This window comes from Lytechinus variegatus, chromosome 12 (assembly GCF_018143015.1).
Source record: "Lytechinus variegatus isolate NC3 chromosome 12, Lvar_3.0, whole genome shotgun sequence".
In the NCBI taxonomy this organism is placed as follows: domain Eukaryota; kingdom Metazoa; phylum Echinodermata; class Echinoidea; order Temnopleuroida; family Toxopneustidae; genus Lytechinus; species Lytechinus variegatus.
The window spans coordinates 32,884,004-32,900,747 of NC_054751.1; the positions used below are offsets into that span (position 1 = coordinate 32,884,004).

Genomic DNA, 16,744 nt, shown 5'->3' on the forward strand with positions numbered 1-16,744 from the left:
AAAATGTATCTGTTATGGACTGCTTGAACTTGGCCATGAAGACGTTATATATTTCAACATTCAAATATAGCGAGCGCGAAGCGCGAGCTGATTTTTTTTGAAATTTTAAGCACTTTTTGTAATCGTGGAAAGGATAAGACAAAAACTGAACATTATTGATGCGAGCGCGAAGCGCGAGCTGAAAAATTCTGGACACTCTATTCATGTTTTGTAAATCATGAAAAGGTTAAGCTATTGGAAATTTTCATACATTAATAATGCGAGCACAAAGCGCGAGCAGACAATTTTTTTATATTGTTTTCTGAAACTGGATAATTATTTAAATGGAGAACAAGCTGTGTATCTGAATAAACGTGTGTTTCAGATATCGACCTAGAATTTGGGTATTCTAAATACCTTTTTTACCATGAAAATCAATAATTTCGAGCGCAAAGCGCGAGCTAAAAAAATATATGATATTCAGATCTGAAAAGGGGTCACTTTAAGCTCTGTATTGCAAGCACTTTGTGGAAAAATTGTGAGGTGAAAAAGGATCACAGTTAAAACAGAGCTGATATTTTTCATTATTGTTACTTTGACATAGGACCGGGATATTCTATAAGGACATTATGTCATCATAAGAAAATGATGACTATCTTCCTATTTCTCTTCCTAAGTATGAGAGCGCGAAATCTATTAATATTATGGCCTGAAAACTGGACATTTAAAGCACTTTTGTAATTATGCATAAGATGCATGAATTCAATATCTATCAATGCGAGCGCAAATCGCGAGCAGAAATTTATGATTAATTGTCATCAAAATTTTAAGTAGTTTGTTTTAGAATTGATATTGAGATATACACAACTCACTAATCAAAATGCGAGCGTGCAGCGCTAGCTGATACGTTTTGACAATCTGACCCAAATAGGGGTATTTTGAGAACTTCATGGAATACAGGAAAATAATAGGTACCTGACAAATCAAAATTTGCGAGCGCGCAGCGCAAGCAGAAATTGTTAATATTCAGACCATAAAACAGAAAATTTGTAAATAAAACAAAATAATGAAAGTTCAATTTCCCAGCTGAAATATGTTTTGTATATTGAATTCAGAATTTGATATTTTAAGGTCCATATTGAGCAAGATATCACCTAAAAGGCAATGCGAGCGCAAAGCGCGAGTGATATTTTATATCCCGACATGAAAGATTAAAAAAATATATTTTCCAAGTCTTCCCCTTATCTTATTTTATTCACTCATCTTCCTCCTCTTATATGCTTGCCTTCCTTCTTTTCTCCTCTCTTTTCCTTTTTTCTTTTTTTCCTTTCTTTTCCCCTTTTTCCCCCTTTTTTTTGGCTCCGCTAATAGGGGGGGCCCGGGCCCCTCGGCCCCCCTGGATCCGCCTATGAAATGAATGTTATGTACATAAACAAGAGATAATATGCACATGGATTATAACGAGTAAATTAATTCGATTCTAAATTATTATTATTATTATTGTCATTATTATTATCATTATTATCAATATTATTAATTTTATCATCATCATCATCATCATCATCATCATTATCGCCATCATCATCACCATCATCATCATCATCATCATCAGTAGTAGTAGTAGTAGTATCATCATTATTACTACAACTACTACTATTATTATTGCTGATGTTGTTGTTATTGTTGCCGGAGTAAGAAATCCTATAAGAAATGATGTATATACTATACGTATGAACCAAATTAGCTATTTAATAACAATGAAATTACCCAAAAGGGTGTCGGCCTGTTGCTCTGGCAACATAGGCAATGAGCTCACTTTATCCGGCGAGGCCGCGCCCCTCATGCATTTCGGATTGTTTTTGTGATCATGTCAGGTCAAAGTTCAATCTCTTTGTCCGTACGTACGTCCGTAGGAGCTTTTTGCGCGCGCACACAACACAAATATATGCCTTCCGCGCGCGCACACGCACGGTTGATCTTCGTTCGTGAAATTTTTACTGGAAAAAATTGTGAATTGGGACCTTTTGGAAGCAAAATTAACACAAAGGAATGCATCCTTACACAGAGGAAATGACTTTGACGAATTAGAAATGGAACGTGCCGTCAATTCGCAATGAAATCGAATGAATTAGTATCCATTCTATGCTTTTCATTTCGATATTCTTGTAGATAGTTCAATCATTTCTGATCTTCGCCGTAGGCCGCAGGCATTTGTCCACAAACATGTCGGCTGCGCCTTCAGCTGCGGGCATGCATGGGCATGGAAGTCAAGGTGGAACTCGGAGTGGAGAGTTCATTGTTGGCAGCGACAAATACAAATATCGCTTGGTGAGAAAGATAGGCAGTGGATCTTTTGGAGATATATATCTTGGAATTCACGTTCTAAATGGAGAGGCAAGTATTGTAATCAGAGGCCAGCCCAGATTTATTGTTTTTTTCAGATATTTTTAGACTGAAATTTAGAATAGACAAAAAAAAGAGAGAATTTTTTTTGGTCTTTGTCAAACTTTTTTCATTGGATTTGGAAAGTCGCTCATGTAAAAACTAAAATTCAGTTGAAGTATTGAGCAAAGTCGAAAAAAAAAAAATCAAAAGATGAATTTGACAAATTGACAATAAGATTGATCGGAATCAGATCTCGCTTAACTCTCATAGTCATAGGCCTAGGCCTACTCGATTTCTTCGACACTGGGGTCTAGATTTTTTTAGATTATCATACTAGGCAGGCCTATTTTATGTTATGTAATGGACGCTAGTCTAGCATGTCGAGAGGATCTATAAATAAACATGATAAATGTTTCAAAGTCATACGTCATTTGATTTTGAATATTTTTTGTCATACTTAATGGTAGATCTAGCTCAGAAACGTACAACGTAGTCCAAAAAATCAGACTATTTCAGTCAGGATTAGACAGCTGGTAACCCAGGGAACTCCCGCCCGCATAGCGGGCGGGAGCCCAGGACCTTACGTGTAAGGCATATTCACCTGACAAGCGTGAACGTACCGTGAAGTATGGTCAAAATAATTCTCCGAATAAATAGTTAAAACAGAAATCAAGCACTTACCACGATTATATGGATGAAGGTCTAACGAGTGGCAGTTTCCTGACATCTGGGCACCAACTGGAACCTCAAAAAAACGAGAAGTTTTCTCCTTCTACCCCCGTCTCGATCGGCCATTTTTGTTATCAATCGTAACAAAATGGCCGAGCGAGATTGGGGTAGGAGACAACTTTTCTTTTTTTTTTTTAGGTTCCAGTTTGTGCCCAGATGTCAGGAAACTGCCACTCGTTAGACCTTCATCCATATAATCGTGGTAAGTGCTTGATTTCTGTTTTAACTATTTATTCGGAGAATTATTTTGACCATACTTCACGCTTGTCAGGTGAGTATGCCAAATTACATGTAAGGTCCTGGGCTCCCGCCCGCGTAGTGGGCGGGAGTTCCCTTGGTTAGACAGCTGTAATTAGACAGCTGGCAGCTGTGTGTTTTAACATTTTTATGTTTTTTAAATTACTCCTCATCATACACACTGACAGACGGCTCGTGATCGTGTAGCCACCATTATGCCAATTGAGGGGGTTAACGATAGTGCCGTACTATTTACCGTGCTAGCCTACTTTGCTAAAACGTAGTGTGAAAACGAAGCTTAACCCCGGGAAATTGGTGGGGCTAAGACCCCCCCCTTATCCCCACCAATTTAGGACAAAAAATACAGTGTGAAAAGCATATTATGGGCCCCATCTTACAAAGCATTGCAATTGATTCAATATGATGTATATTTGCTTCTCTTTGTTTACAAAGGACCATGTGGAAAAATTATGACAATGTTGGATTTTTATTTCATAAAGTTGAGAATTGAGATCAATTGGCTCAACAATCATAGCTCTTTGTAAGATGGGGCTCAGGTCTGTAAGAACTAAGAAGGGCAATAAAGCAGTTTTGAAGCATGCCAAATTGCCAATTTTAGTTAGAATTTCTAACTAAAATTGGCAATTTGGCATGCCTCAAAACTGCTTTATTGCACACTTACAATGTACATGTAGAATAGTCTCAAGCAAAATACTCAGCTGACAAGCAGTGAAAATGCATAAATATTGTTTTGTTTGTAGCTGATACCTTGGTCACATTTACTCTACAGCGGCCGTACGGCAAGTCGAAAACAGTTGTTTTAACATGTTTTTGTACCAGCTACATGTATATAGGTGGTTTGAATAAAAATGAATAAAACGGCTGTTTTTGACTCGCCGTACAGCCGGCGTAGATCAAATGTGACCGTGGTATTATGAGCTTTCAGTTGGTATGGTATGATTTGTCAATTCGATTTTTCGCTCCAGTTGGGCCTTCAATACAGGAATGACATCTTTCATGTAATTTGTACAGAACCCTCCCTCATCCACCCTCAAAATTTATTCTCATACAATGTCATTAGATCAGTAAATCATTAGATTTTTTTACAGACCTGAAATACTTGCTTCTTTATTTGATAATTTTATTTGAATACCGGTAATACATGTACAATTCTACTTTGCCAAATTTTAAATGATATTCTATAATTTTAGAGATTACACTTTTGCAAACTTGACGTGAGGGTTTGATAGTAATTTTAAGCAGCTAATATTATAGGGTATTTATATTGCGCACATATCCACCTTGTTAGGTGCTCAAGGCACTCCTATATTACCTATAATGATAGCATTAGATTATTTTGTAATGTGCTAGTATTTATCAGAAGATGCTCATGTTGCAGTATTAAGAAAATGGAGAAATGGGGAAAAATATTTAAGAGGGGAAGAGTACATACATGTGTACGCCTGTAAGCTTGTATGAATAAAACTGGGGCAGTATTTTCTATTTTCTATCTTTATTTCTTTTCAGCTTTAAAATGAAATTGGTACACATGTATCTCTCTAATGAAGTATGAAATTGTATCTGAGATGGATTTTTATATAGTGTACATGTATGTACACTATATGTAGGGGAGACCTGGGTTAGTTGGAACATTGGGTAAGTTAAAACATTGTAATTTTCTTTAAAGCCTGTAAAATAAATTTATGCAATACTACCCTCAGTTTATTGCTATTAATAATACAACAGTGTTGAATCATTATTGCAATAAATTGAGGGCAGTATTGCATAAATTTATTTTACAGGCATTAAAGAAAAGTACAATGTTTCAACTTACCCCATGTTCCAACTAACCCCGGTCTCCCCTACTATATACTATGTACACTGGTGTGTTGGCTCAGTTGGTAGAGCGTCCGTCTCACAACCGGGAGGTCGGGGGTTCAAACCCCAGCCGCGTCAGACCAAAAGACCAAAAAGGGAGTTGCTGCTACCCTGTTTGGCGTTCAACAATTTAAATGGGATAGAGCCTCGTTGATCTGGCGCTGCACGGTGGCTGCCGGGCCCACGATCAATTGGGCAAAGCAAATTTTTGGAGCATTTCATGTCTATTTTGAACAATAAATTATGGATTTTCATGTAACAGAGTAATGCTGGTATAGACATACTGTACAGTCTGTATTCAAAATCTAACAATGCAGATGATGTGCTTGTGTCTGTGCCTTTGAAGAAAATATAAAATAAAAATAGAGTAGGCAAAGGGCAATTTTATCTCTGCATTATCAATTTCAGCAATATTTCTCAGTAATCTTCTTAAAAAATTTAAATGAAAATGAGGGAAATGGCATAATCATTGACAATAATACACTCACATTATTTTAGATTGATAAAATATTTCTAAATACTTTTGTCAGGCCTGCTTTTGTCGACATGTATTGTCTTTGAAATCATCATGCATGAAATTTTCCCCCAATGTTGCTATGCATGAGAATATGTATTGCATATCCTCTTAAAAATGATACAGAGTACAGACTTCAGGTACATGTACAATGTACTTTATGAAGTCTGTCTAGGCCCTGTGGACAGCGAGAAATATTTTAATGATGAGTGTGATAATGTACACAATTAACAACATTGTACATATTGCACTTCACAATATGATAATTCAATTATCTATTCATGTTGTCTGTGTCCTCTTTCTGTAGGAGGTAGCTGTCAAATTAGAGTCGGAGAAAGCGAAGCATCCACAGCTTTTGTATGAGAGCAAGCTGTATAAGATTCTACATGGAGGACCAGGGATTCCACAAATGAAGTAAGTGAAATCAAGAATTATTCATCTCATCTGCCAAGTCTATGTGGGTGTGTGTGTGTATCATTCAGATATAATTATTTACATAGACCTTTAATGTCGGTACAGTTTTGTCACCATCTGGAAGACTTGACCCAGGGCCCAAAGCTCCTTATAAATTGGGTTTTTCATCCATGTAGCTTTAATTACAGACACAAGCTGCAATGCTCAGACCATCCTAAATGTAATCTCAAGTTGATATGAATATAAACTAGATTAATATTTTACAACAGCAAAGTTTTGAAAATTTTGAATCAGATACATGTATGCATGTCTTTACCTACATGTAATAGAGTGTATCGTTCTTGAAACTTCACTTTCCCCTCCCAAAGTGCATGTACATGAAGGTGTAATAGGTCCATAGTAAAACTATATGTAGAAAAATACTGGTAACATTGCTTATAGTACATGTACATGTAGGAACAGTGAATGTCATCAGCTCTTGCCATTTTGTATCTGAAATCACATGCTCAGGATACTAGGTACATTTTGAATGTACCGGTACTACATGTAGGTCATTGCTCAAAATGGCTTTCCCCATTTAAAACAAAAACCCCATACTTATTTAGGGGTTCTTATTTTAGCTTGTTGAATGATAATAATCAAGTGTTGAGAGCTGTCAGACTAGAGCTATGTGTAATTGACCAAGGCAGTGCAAATCCGGCATTGCCGATGGTTTTTTATCCACTACCACAACTCAGATGAGTCATCATGACTATCGAAATAAAGACTCATTACTCGTCATGCCAAGGTATAGGTATGCAATGTATGCGAATGCAATGAATTTTAAATACTTTTTTTTCTGTAGAGTCCCAGCAGAATATACATGTAGATGACTCAAAGCTTTCATCTTGACAACAAATCAGCTGATTTTGTTGACACTTAATTGATCACTTTGAAAAGAATTGAATATACATGTAATTATTTCAAAATCAGTATATATGTACTATGATCTGAATCATGTGATAGAATGCATATTGCCTGGACATGGAGATGTCAGTGTAAAGCTCTTTGGTATAGTACATGCATGTACAAATTATGTTTACAGACTCAGTACATGTACAAGTATTCAGTATATGGTATCATAATCAGTAGATGAGTCTCGTCTACTGAATAGATCCAGGACATTTGATGATGTGAATGTACATGTATGTGTAGGGGAAGGCGGGGTAAGTTGTGACACTTGACTTTTTACATTTTGCATGTTAGAATTGATATGACTAATAATATTGTAGAAATAAGAACATTGGCTTTAAATTTGATTCTTGGGAAATATTTTTCACCTATGTAAAACTTTCTACCCCCACACTGAAATTCATTGTGACCTTTGAAAAAAAAAAACGATGTCTAATGGCTCAACTTGTCCCAAATGTGGGGTAAGTTGTGCCACCTTCTGGGGTAAGTTGAGCCACAAAAACTATGTACAAAATGTATGCGGGAAGAAGCAGCATGTCATTTTTTTTATTTCTAGTATTTTCACTTGCTAATTCTCTATAAATGCTAACATCCTCTAATTAAGTAAAAGAACTGTCATGTGAATTTACACCTTTCTGCCTGCATATCAATGGCTTTTCATTCTTATTACCATAAGAATTTATGGCTCAACTTGCCCCATGTTGGCTGGCTCAAAGTACCCCAGTCCGAATTTAATGCGATATATTCACATCCACACATTTCTTATGCATCCATCATTTAAAAGACTATGACAAGAATGAAGATCCATACCTGGACTAACAATATTGTTCTTATTTCTTTATTATATTTAAAGACATGTGTGGGTAAAAAGCACTCCTCCATTTTACATCCTTTTTTACTTTTTTGGGCTGAAATTTGTATTTTCCGTCTAAAAAGTACTTTTTGTTTCAAAGTCGAAAACAATATGGTTGGGTAAAGGGTTATGTAATGGGTCATCAATACATGACACCACCACAATGTCTGACTCATTCATTATTGGCCTGGGGGTGGTGGCTCAACTTGCCCCTATGCTCAACTTACCCCCCCCCCTCCCCTACCCGTACATGTAGACCATATTACCTGTTTATGTGCATGTACCTGTAGCTTGTACTATTGTGGGGTGCAGACCATGTTACATGTACTTTGCAATGTGTGGTGTGTATGTTTGTGGTTAGCTGATGCATCAAGCTCCATGAAACATGTTCATTATTTTTTTTTTATGTACAGTGTTCATTTAATATAAGCATAAATGTTTATTTGAAAGAAGAGAAATTATTCGGTGCACGTAGATGCATTTCTACCTATACAATATATCTCAAGGACTAAATAAAAACTCATTTTCTTTCTTTGTCTCTCCCTCTTCCTGTCCTTGTTTTCATTTTCATTCATTTTCTCCCTCCTTGTCTTCCAATCTACCTGTACCTTCACATGTTATCCACCTCCCTCCTCCATTCCCCTCTTTCTTCACCCCTCTCTACTTCCTTCACTCTTTCCCCTCATCTGTCTGCCCCTCTTCCTCCACCCTTCCTATACTCCCTCCTTTCTTTACCCTTCCTCTTCCATTCCTCCTTTTGACCCTCCACCTCTCCCTTCACCTCCCCATCCTTCATCACCATCCCTCCTTTCTTCACTGTCTCTCTTTCCTTCACTGTCTCTCCTTCAACCCCCTTCCTTCATTCTTCTTTCACCCGTCCGTCTCTTCACCCTCCCTCCTTCATTCACCCTTCCCCTCTCGACCGTCACCCTTCTCTTTCTGCACCCTCTTCCTTCATCCCTCTCTGTCTTCACCACTCCCTCCTCTCATCACTCCTTCCTCCCCTCACCACTCCTTCCTCCCTTCTTGGTTCCTCCTCTTCATACCCTGTTCCTTGCCTTCCATTCATATTTTAGGTGGTTTGGGCAAGGTCATGATTACAACATCATGGTAATGGAGCTCCTTGGGCCCAGTCTTGAAGATCTCTTCAACTTTTGTTCAAGGAAGTTCACCATGAAGACAGTTCTTATGCTGGCTGATCAGGTTTGTTCTCCACATTTTATTTATGATAGTGCAGCAGAAAGAAAAATCTTGGGCGCTGATTTATTTTCTGATTATAATAAACATCTAGGCCTACATGTACAGGTAGGCCAAATATTCAGGACTTGAAATGTGATAATAGCTGTCAAATAATTTCAATTAAAAAAAGAAGAAATTATTAGTGAACATTTAAGCTGAGCAAATACACCCAGTACAGAAGTACAATACATGTAGACATGATTTTTCCCTGTTATTATTACATGTGTGTTGTAATTTGTGAGCATTTACATTTACATGTATTGGTGCATATAATCAGCATTATCTTTTACCAAATTTTTATAAAGCAGTAAATAATTTGACTTTGGTTCATATTTTACATGTAACTAGCAGGGGTTTTTTTATCAAAGGGGAAAATGCTTTGTCAGTGTTCTGTACAGTCTTACATAATACCAGTTAAGATAAATACCAGTTGTGGTGACAATCTTAAAATGAGTTCAAACAGAATCCAATAAAATGACTGCCCAAGTGTAAATAAAAAATATGTGCCAAAAAACTGCCAAATGACTCTGGAAAAACATTGTACATTTGTACTCGCTGAAAAATTATCAAAATAAGTACAGGTATTTTTTCATATTAATTCATTGTCCCATATATGCCTTTTGTGTTAGTGATCATATTTTTTTGGATTTTCAGCCAAGATTTCATGATTTCACAAATATATTTTTATTTCAGTGTACCATAATTAGATATTTGATAATATGGTGGCATTTAACCTTGATTTTAAAGACTTTCTCATGACTTGATTATTTGTTGCAACTATTTTCTTTTAGGCTTTAAGAAATAAACTTGCTATATTGTGTGGCATTAATTACTTACGAGGGATAATACGTTGGTTAATACTGAAAATCAGTTGTGGTTCTGTGATTGCCCGTTGCTTGCATGTTCACAGTATGACAAGTTCTATGTTTCCTGGAAGGCAAATACAGCAAAGAAAGTGTTCTTTGGATATGAGTCATTTTAACCATTGGCCTCCTTCATGTTTACTCAGCTTTAAAGAGTTCCTTTGTTTGTATAATCCCTACAATGTTGGAATCACCACCACAGCCAACAATGCCCCTTATCCAACCAATGGCATGGACATGTGCTTCCCCCTCCCCAACCTTTGGAATATATAGGGTATATCAGCATGATACCGGTAACTTCTTTTTGGTCTGTCACCAGTTGTACGATAATACTTGAAAAATATATAAGGGCGATTCCAAGCAAAAGCGGACATTTACCGAAAATGTATATTGGCTTTATTTGAAATCTGGATCAAAATTTTCTATCAAAACTCATATATGGAAATTCATAAATACAAAGGTTGATCATATACTTGTAATAGCCCTAAAAAAATCTTATGCATCACCTTATAGGAGAATCCAAATCATACAAATAATTATATACATGGGACTACATATATATTTTTTTACTTTATTTCAGTTTAAAAGAAAACTATTGTCTGTTGTAAAATTTTTAAATGGATAATCTGAAGATCATCGTTTTACATCATATTAAAAGAAAATTTTCGAATATAAGTTGTGAGAAAGGTTAAAAATGTAAAATTTGTGGTTCCTTACAAAGTGACTGACTGTAATGCAACTGACTGGAGTTTTTGTATCCACAAAAGAAACTTGAAGTTGTTTCCCAAATTTAAGAAATTCAGACGCAAGGTCTGATGAATTTTCAGTGTTATGCTTTTTGAATTTTTTCTCTTTTTATTCAAATCAACTTTTTGTTGAGGTGGACTTGTCCTTTAAAGGGGAATCCAACCCAAATAAAAACTTGTTTTTATAAGAAAAAGAAAAATCAGACAAGTTGATAGGTGAAAGTTTGAACAATATTGGACAAACAACAAGAAAGTTATGAATTTTTAAAAGTTGTAAATATTGGTAATCACTATACCCATGGAGACTTCAAATTGGCCGCATATGGGATGTCATAGTGATGTAAGGCAAGGACTACTCTTCCATGTACTCCAATACATATTATGGCTAAACTGTCATTTTTCCCAAAAGTTTTATTTCAAATTATATTTTTCTTTCATGAGGACATACTACAATATACTACCTGGGCTATATTTAGATTACTGCCCCAGGGGAATGGGTACTTAGGAGAAAACCACAAATCCCTGATAATAAAGTACACGGCCTATGGGAAAGTTGTCCTTGCCCCTTGTCATAATTTACTTACACAGTTGCCAATTTGAAATCTACATAGTATTAGTGATCTCAATTTTAAAGCAGCTATAACTTTCTCATTGCTTGTCCGATTTCTTTCAAACTTTCACCATTCTGTTTAATTTATTTTTCTCCTTCCCAACATAACATTTTATGGCCAAGGCTGGATTCCCCTTTAAAGTAAAATACAGTGTTGGAATATTGTGTCAAAGAATGGTTATATTTGTGATAGACTATTACATGTATAATAGGAGATTATTATCTTTAAATTAGCCATTTTTATGGGAAGTTCAGGCAGATAAATGTTGCTTTGTTATACAATCTAATAATATTTCATTCTCCATGTCCATTTTTTTTTACACATTATAATTATACATGTACATGTATGTGTATACAGTACGGTATGTACATGTATGCTATATATATTGGGGAATGGGGGTTAACTTTACAATAAGAATCAATTCCTCTGCATACATATAGACCATGGCTGCAATGTGGAAAATAATGATGCGTCCCTTTACATGTAAATGTACATGTACATCACAACACAAATATTTTGTAAATATTAAACAACATTGTGAAGGAAGCAAGAGTCTTTGTGAATTTTCATACAAAGAAGTGTTGTACTCTGTGGTGAAATCATACAATTTCCTGTAAAACTGTCATGTGGGTTACTATAGTCATACTCTTGTGAGTACAGGAAGCGAAATCAGGAACAGTTATCCACACATTGATGAACAGAAGCTCACCTTTAAATGATCCCATTTATAGTCTTTCCTTTCAAACGAATGCAGGGTCTTAAGTCTACAAAGGCATTGAACCGTTCATTTTCCCATCAGTATGCTCCAGATTTGTATAAAGAATGGTAGTTTGATGTAATTGAATATTAGTACAGTATCAATGTATTAGGGCGGGGGAGCAATTGGAGGAAGATGCTTAAAAGGAAATGAAACCTTTGGCTTGTGTCGAAACAGAAAAATCAAAGAGTAAGACTAAGAACTAAGAAAGTTTGAGAAAAATCGGACAAACAATAAGAAAGTTATGAGCATTTGAATATTGCAATCACTAATGCTATGGAGATCCTCCCATTGGCAATGCGACAAGGATGTGTGATGTCACATGTGAACAAGTTTCCCTTTGATGGACATACCGGTACCCTCAAAATGTCTCTTTTGCTTTTTCTTATGGTGATACAAACTCTTTATCCATGATGTATTCTTTAAAAATCTGTATTACATACCTTTCTATAGAAAGAACACATAATTTACTGATAGATGTGATAAAAGAGACAATTTAAGGGAAATGTATATACTAAATTAATGGGGAGAGTTGTTCACAAGTGACATCACACATCTTTGTAGCATTGCCAATTTGAGGATCTCCATAGCATTAGTGATCACAATATTCAAATGCTCATAACTTTCTCATTATTGGTCCGATTTTTCTCAAACTTTCGTTGATCTATTTCTTTGATTTTTTTCTGTTTTCACACAAGCTATCTTGTTCCAAAGGTTTCATTCTCCTTTAAGTTAATAGATGATTTTTTAATTTCTCTTTATATAAGATACAGAAATAGCTAAGCCCAATAATTTAATTGTTCTCTTACCTATTTTCCAGTATATGATTGTGTGTCTTTGTGGTATGTATAAGTACATGTATTTATTTATTGTCCATAATTGGAAATTCTTCTTGTTTACATGCACATGTAAAATGACACTAAGTTACCACTCATAAACTTTTGTTTTATTCATTCAGTTTTCTCCGAGTATCAAAATCTTGTACTACATGCATGTACATGTATGAGTCATTTCATGCTATGAGTTCCATAAAAAGATTTTTCTTTTCTTGTTTGCTTTTTGCACTCCACTGTAGATGATAGCGAGGATTGAATACGTCCATCTAAAGAACTTCATCCACAGAGACATCAAACCAGACAATTTCCTTATGGGTATAGGAAGACACTGCAATCAAGTATGTTAATGATTATTTCAAACTTGTTCTTTATTATTGCATTGTTTGAATGTGCTGAGGGATTTGATTTACCCTCTTTCAGAAGAGGCTGTGACCAAGACACATGGGGGGGGGGGGGAGAAGTGAATAATAAGAAATTATGTTTGATCTTTTTTGTTTACCAATATTGCCTTATTAATTTTCGTTTTCATTTTTTATATTGCCTTATCTGTTGAATTAAAAATCTACACCTACATAAAATATAGTCACATTCATGTCAGTACACTTTCATTGTAATTTTTTTTCTCTTTGAATATCATTTAGCTTTTCCTGATAGACTTTGGTCTAGCAAAGAAATTCAAGGATTCAAGAAGCAAGCAACATATACAGTACAGAGAAGACAAGAACCTTACTGGTACAGCAAGATACGCCAGTATCAATGCACATCTTGGTATTGAGCAGAGGTGAGTAAACCTCTTTTGTACAGCTCCAGGGTGTGTTCAATGTCAATTTTCAAATTTAAACAGCAGCATGAATCATGATTCAAAAAGAAATTACAAAAACACAGATATCAAGAGAAAACAAAGGGTGTGCTCAGTAGGTGGTTTCAAACCGCCTCGATCACAAGAATCCCTGTTAAATTACGAGAACTTTTTTAGGCTGAAAAATACCCGTTAATTATTCCTGCATTCACACCGCCCCGAAACACATCCTTCGGGATAAGTTCCCGAAGTTACGAGCATGCGCAGTGTGGTCTGATAAGCAGGCAAGGCGGGAGATTCAAAATCACTAGCCCAGCAGCCACCCACGCCGCCGCGCCCAACGACACGCTGGGATAAAAGTTCCCGTAATTTGCTTTCACATCGCCAAAATACCTGCGACCTTGGAAAATCCCCACGAAAGTTCTCGTAATTTCGCCAAGTACCTACTATTTAGCGGATATTTTCTGTCGGGGAAACTACGCGTAGTTTGCTTTCACATTACCAAAGTACCTGGGGCGGTATTCTGAAAACGTTCTTATCTTAATTTTGTTCTTATCTACGTCACTTTCTTAAATTGGTATTCTGAAAACGTTCTTATCTTTTTCTTATCTTTTGTTCTTATCTTTGTTCTTATCTTGCTTTCCATCCAATGCTGAGCGCGTAAATTTACAACTCGCGCATATAATACCAAAGCGCGCTAAAAGATAAGAACAAAATTAGGATAAGTGGTATTCTGAAAACGTTCTTATCTTTTTTCTTTCTTATCTTTCACGATATTTAAGATAATATTTAAGATAGCTTGAAGGTTATCACATCTCACGATGTCCGCGTTTTTTCTTGCTCAAAATCGATGGCCTCTAGTAGTAACAAATACCCACAAGTATTCCTCCCACCATTTCTTTAATTCACCCTTTATTTTGCCCGTCTCTTTTTTCTACCCCTTCTTTCTTTTCCTTTTTTTTCTTCCTTCCTTCCTTTCTATCTGTCTGTCTTTCTTCCTTTCTATCGGTCTGTCTTTCTTCTATTCTTTCATTCTTCATTTATATATTTTCTTTTGTTCTGTTTGAATCTTTTAATTTCTTTTTTTTTCTTTTGCTTTGTTTCATTTATACTTCATCTTTCTTCCTTTTTTATTTTCCCTTTTCGTTTTATCCCTTTCTTTTTTTTCTATAATGAGTATTTTGTCTATACTTTTCCCCCGTTTCTCTTCCTTTTCTTTCTTTCTTCCTTCACTTGTTTGTAATCTTTTTATTTTTTTTCCCTTATTTTTCTTCCATTCTTTCGTTTTTATACATGCTTTTCCTTTTTTAATCATTCATTTTATTTTTCCCCCTTTTTCTTTCTTCCCTTTAATAATTTTTAACTTTTTCTTTCTCATTTTTTTTTATTTATGCTTTCTGACACTTTTGTGTCTTTTTTTTACTTACTTTCTTTTTTTCCTTATTTTGCTCATTTTTTTTCGTTCGTTCTTTACTCTTTTTCTTTACTTTCTTTCTTCTCTCTGTCTTTCTTCTATTAACTATTTTCTTTATTCTTTCCATTGATTTTTTTTTCGTTTTCTTTTCCCAACTTAATATTTTCCCTTTTCGTTTTCTTTTTCTTTCTTTCTTTCTTTCTTTCTTTGAATTTACCTTTCTTTCCTTTATCTTTTTGTAGTCTTCATATTTGCCTTAATTTTCCTTTCATTATTTTTCTCTCATCTTTATTTCTTTGTTTAATTTTCTTTTTTTTTCTCTTCCTTCACTTTTTACATTTTTATTCCCTTTTTTCTCTTTTTTTTCTTTCTAACTTTCTTTAATTCGTTCTTTTTTTAGACTTTTTTTTCTTTTTCGGTTCCTTGTTACTTTATTTTATCTTATTAATTTGACCTTTTTCTATTTTTGTGTGTATTCATTTTAGTTAATCCTTTTTTTCCTTCATTTTTGTTCCTTCACTTTATCATTGATAATTGTTCTATTTCTCTCTTCCGTTTCCTTCTTTTATTCATTCTATTTTCTTTCTTTTTTAATTTTTAAGTTCTTTTTGCTTGCTTTCTTTCGTTTTCTCTTTATTTTTTCATTATTTCTGCTTTGTCCCTTTCATCTTTTTTTTCTGCCTCATTCTGACCCTTTTCTGTCTTCTTACTTTCATACCTACTTACTTTCTTTCTTCATATTTGTTATTTATTCGTACCTGCTTCATTTCCTTTTCTTTCTTTTTTTGTGCACGTGGACGTCTCGAAATGATAAAATGAGTCATTGCGTATAAAATGCCTATTTCGCGCAATGCGCCAGAAAGAGTGAACGCGCAGCGCCCATGATATTCTCTTCACATAAGGAACGCTTCTATTGGTTAAACTGCCAATATAAAGCGCATTTTGATTGGTAAAATCTTAAAAATGGGCGTGTTGGAGATAAGAAGGGGGCAGTCCTTACAGAGATAAGAACGCGTTAAGAAGATTTTCAGAATACCGATTTACAATGATTTTAGCGTCTTCTTATCTCAGTGAGATAAGATAAAAGATAAGAACAAAGATAAGAACGTTTTCAGAATACCACCCCAGGTATTTTCTGATCGGGGTAAATTTCCCGAACAGAGAATACTTGGAACTGACGAACTTTGAGGTGGTCTGAAACCACCTAATGTCCCCCATTCCTGGGGAGTATTTCATCAACATTTTCGTCCGACAAGCTGTCAGATCTGACAATTTTCCTTGATAATGATTGGCTGAAAGTCACTGTTACCATAGTAAAAGAGGACTCGTCGGATAAAACGTCCGACAAGTCCTTTCATGAAACACTCCCCTGGTTGTAAAATGTCTTTCAGATCTTGACTTTTTTTTTTTTTGGGGGGGGGGGGGAATTTAAATGCCCCAAAAGATGTGTTTTGAAAGACGATCAGCATCACAAATGCAACAAAATGCATCGGACACTATAAACACAATTGAGTTTGTTGTGATTGATAATTGTAATGA

The 16,744-nt window shown here is 35.3% G+C and overlaps 1 protein-coding gene across 1 annotated transcript in view; it reads left to right on the forward strand.

Annotated features, from left to right (window-relative positions):
- Positions 1–1,919: 1,919 nt before the first annotated feature.
- Positions 1,920–16,744, forward strand: part of LOC121425419 (casein kinase I-like) — a 30,150-nt gene continuing 15,325 nt past the window's right edge. Inside the window, exons 1-5 of the mRNA XM_041621465.1 lie at positions 1,920–2,373; positions 6,030–6,136; positions 9,017–9,143; positions 13,232–13,330; positions 13,634–13,773. Of these exons, the coding sequence (XP_041477399.1) occupies positions 2,203–2,373; positions 6,030–6,136; positions 9,017–9,143; positions 13,232–13,330; positions 13,634–13,773 (644 nt within the window). The 5' untranslated portion in view covers positions 1,920–2,202. The remainder of the gene's footprint in view (positions 2,374–6,029; positions 6,137–9,016; positions 9,144–13,231; positions 13,331–13,633; positions 13,774–16,744) is intronic.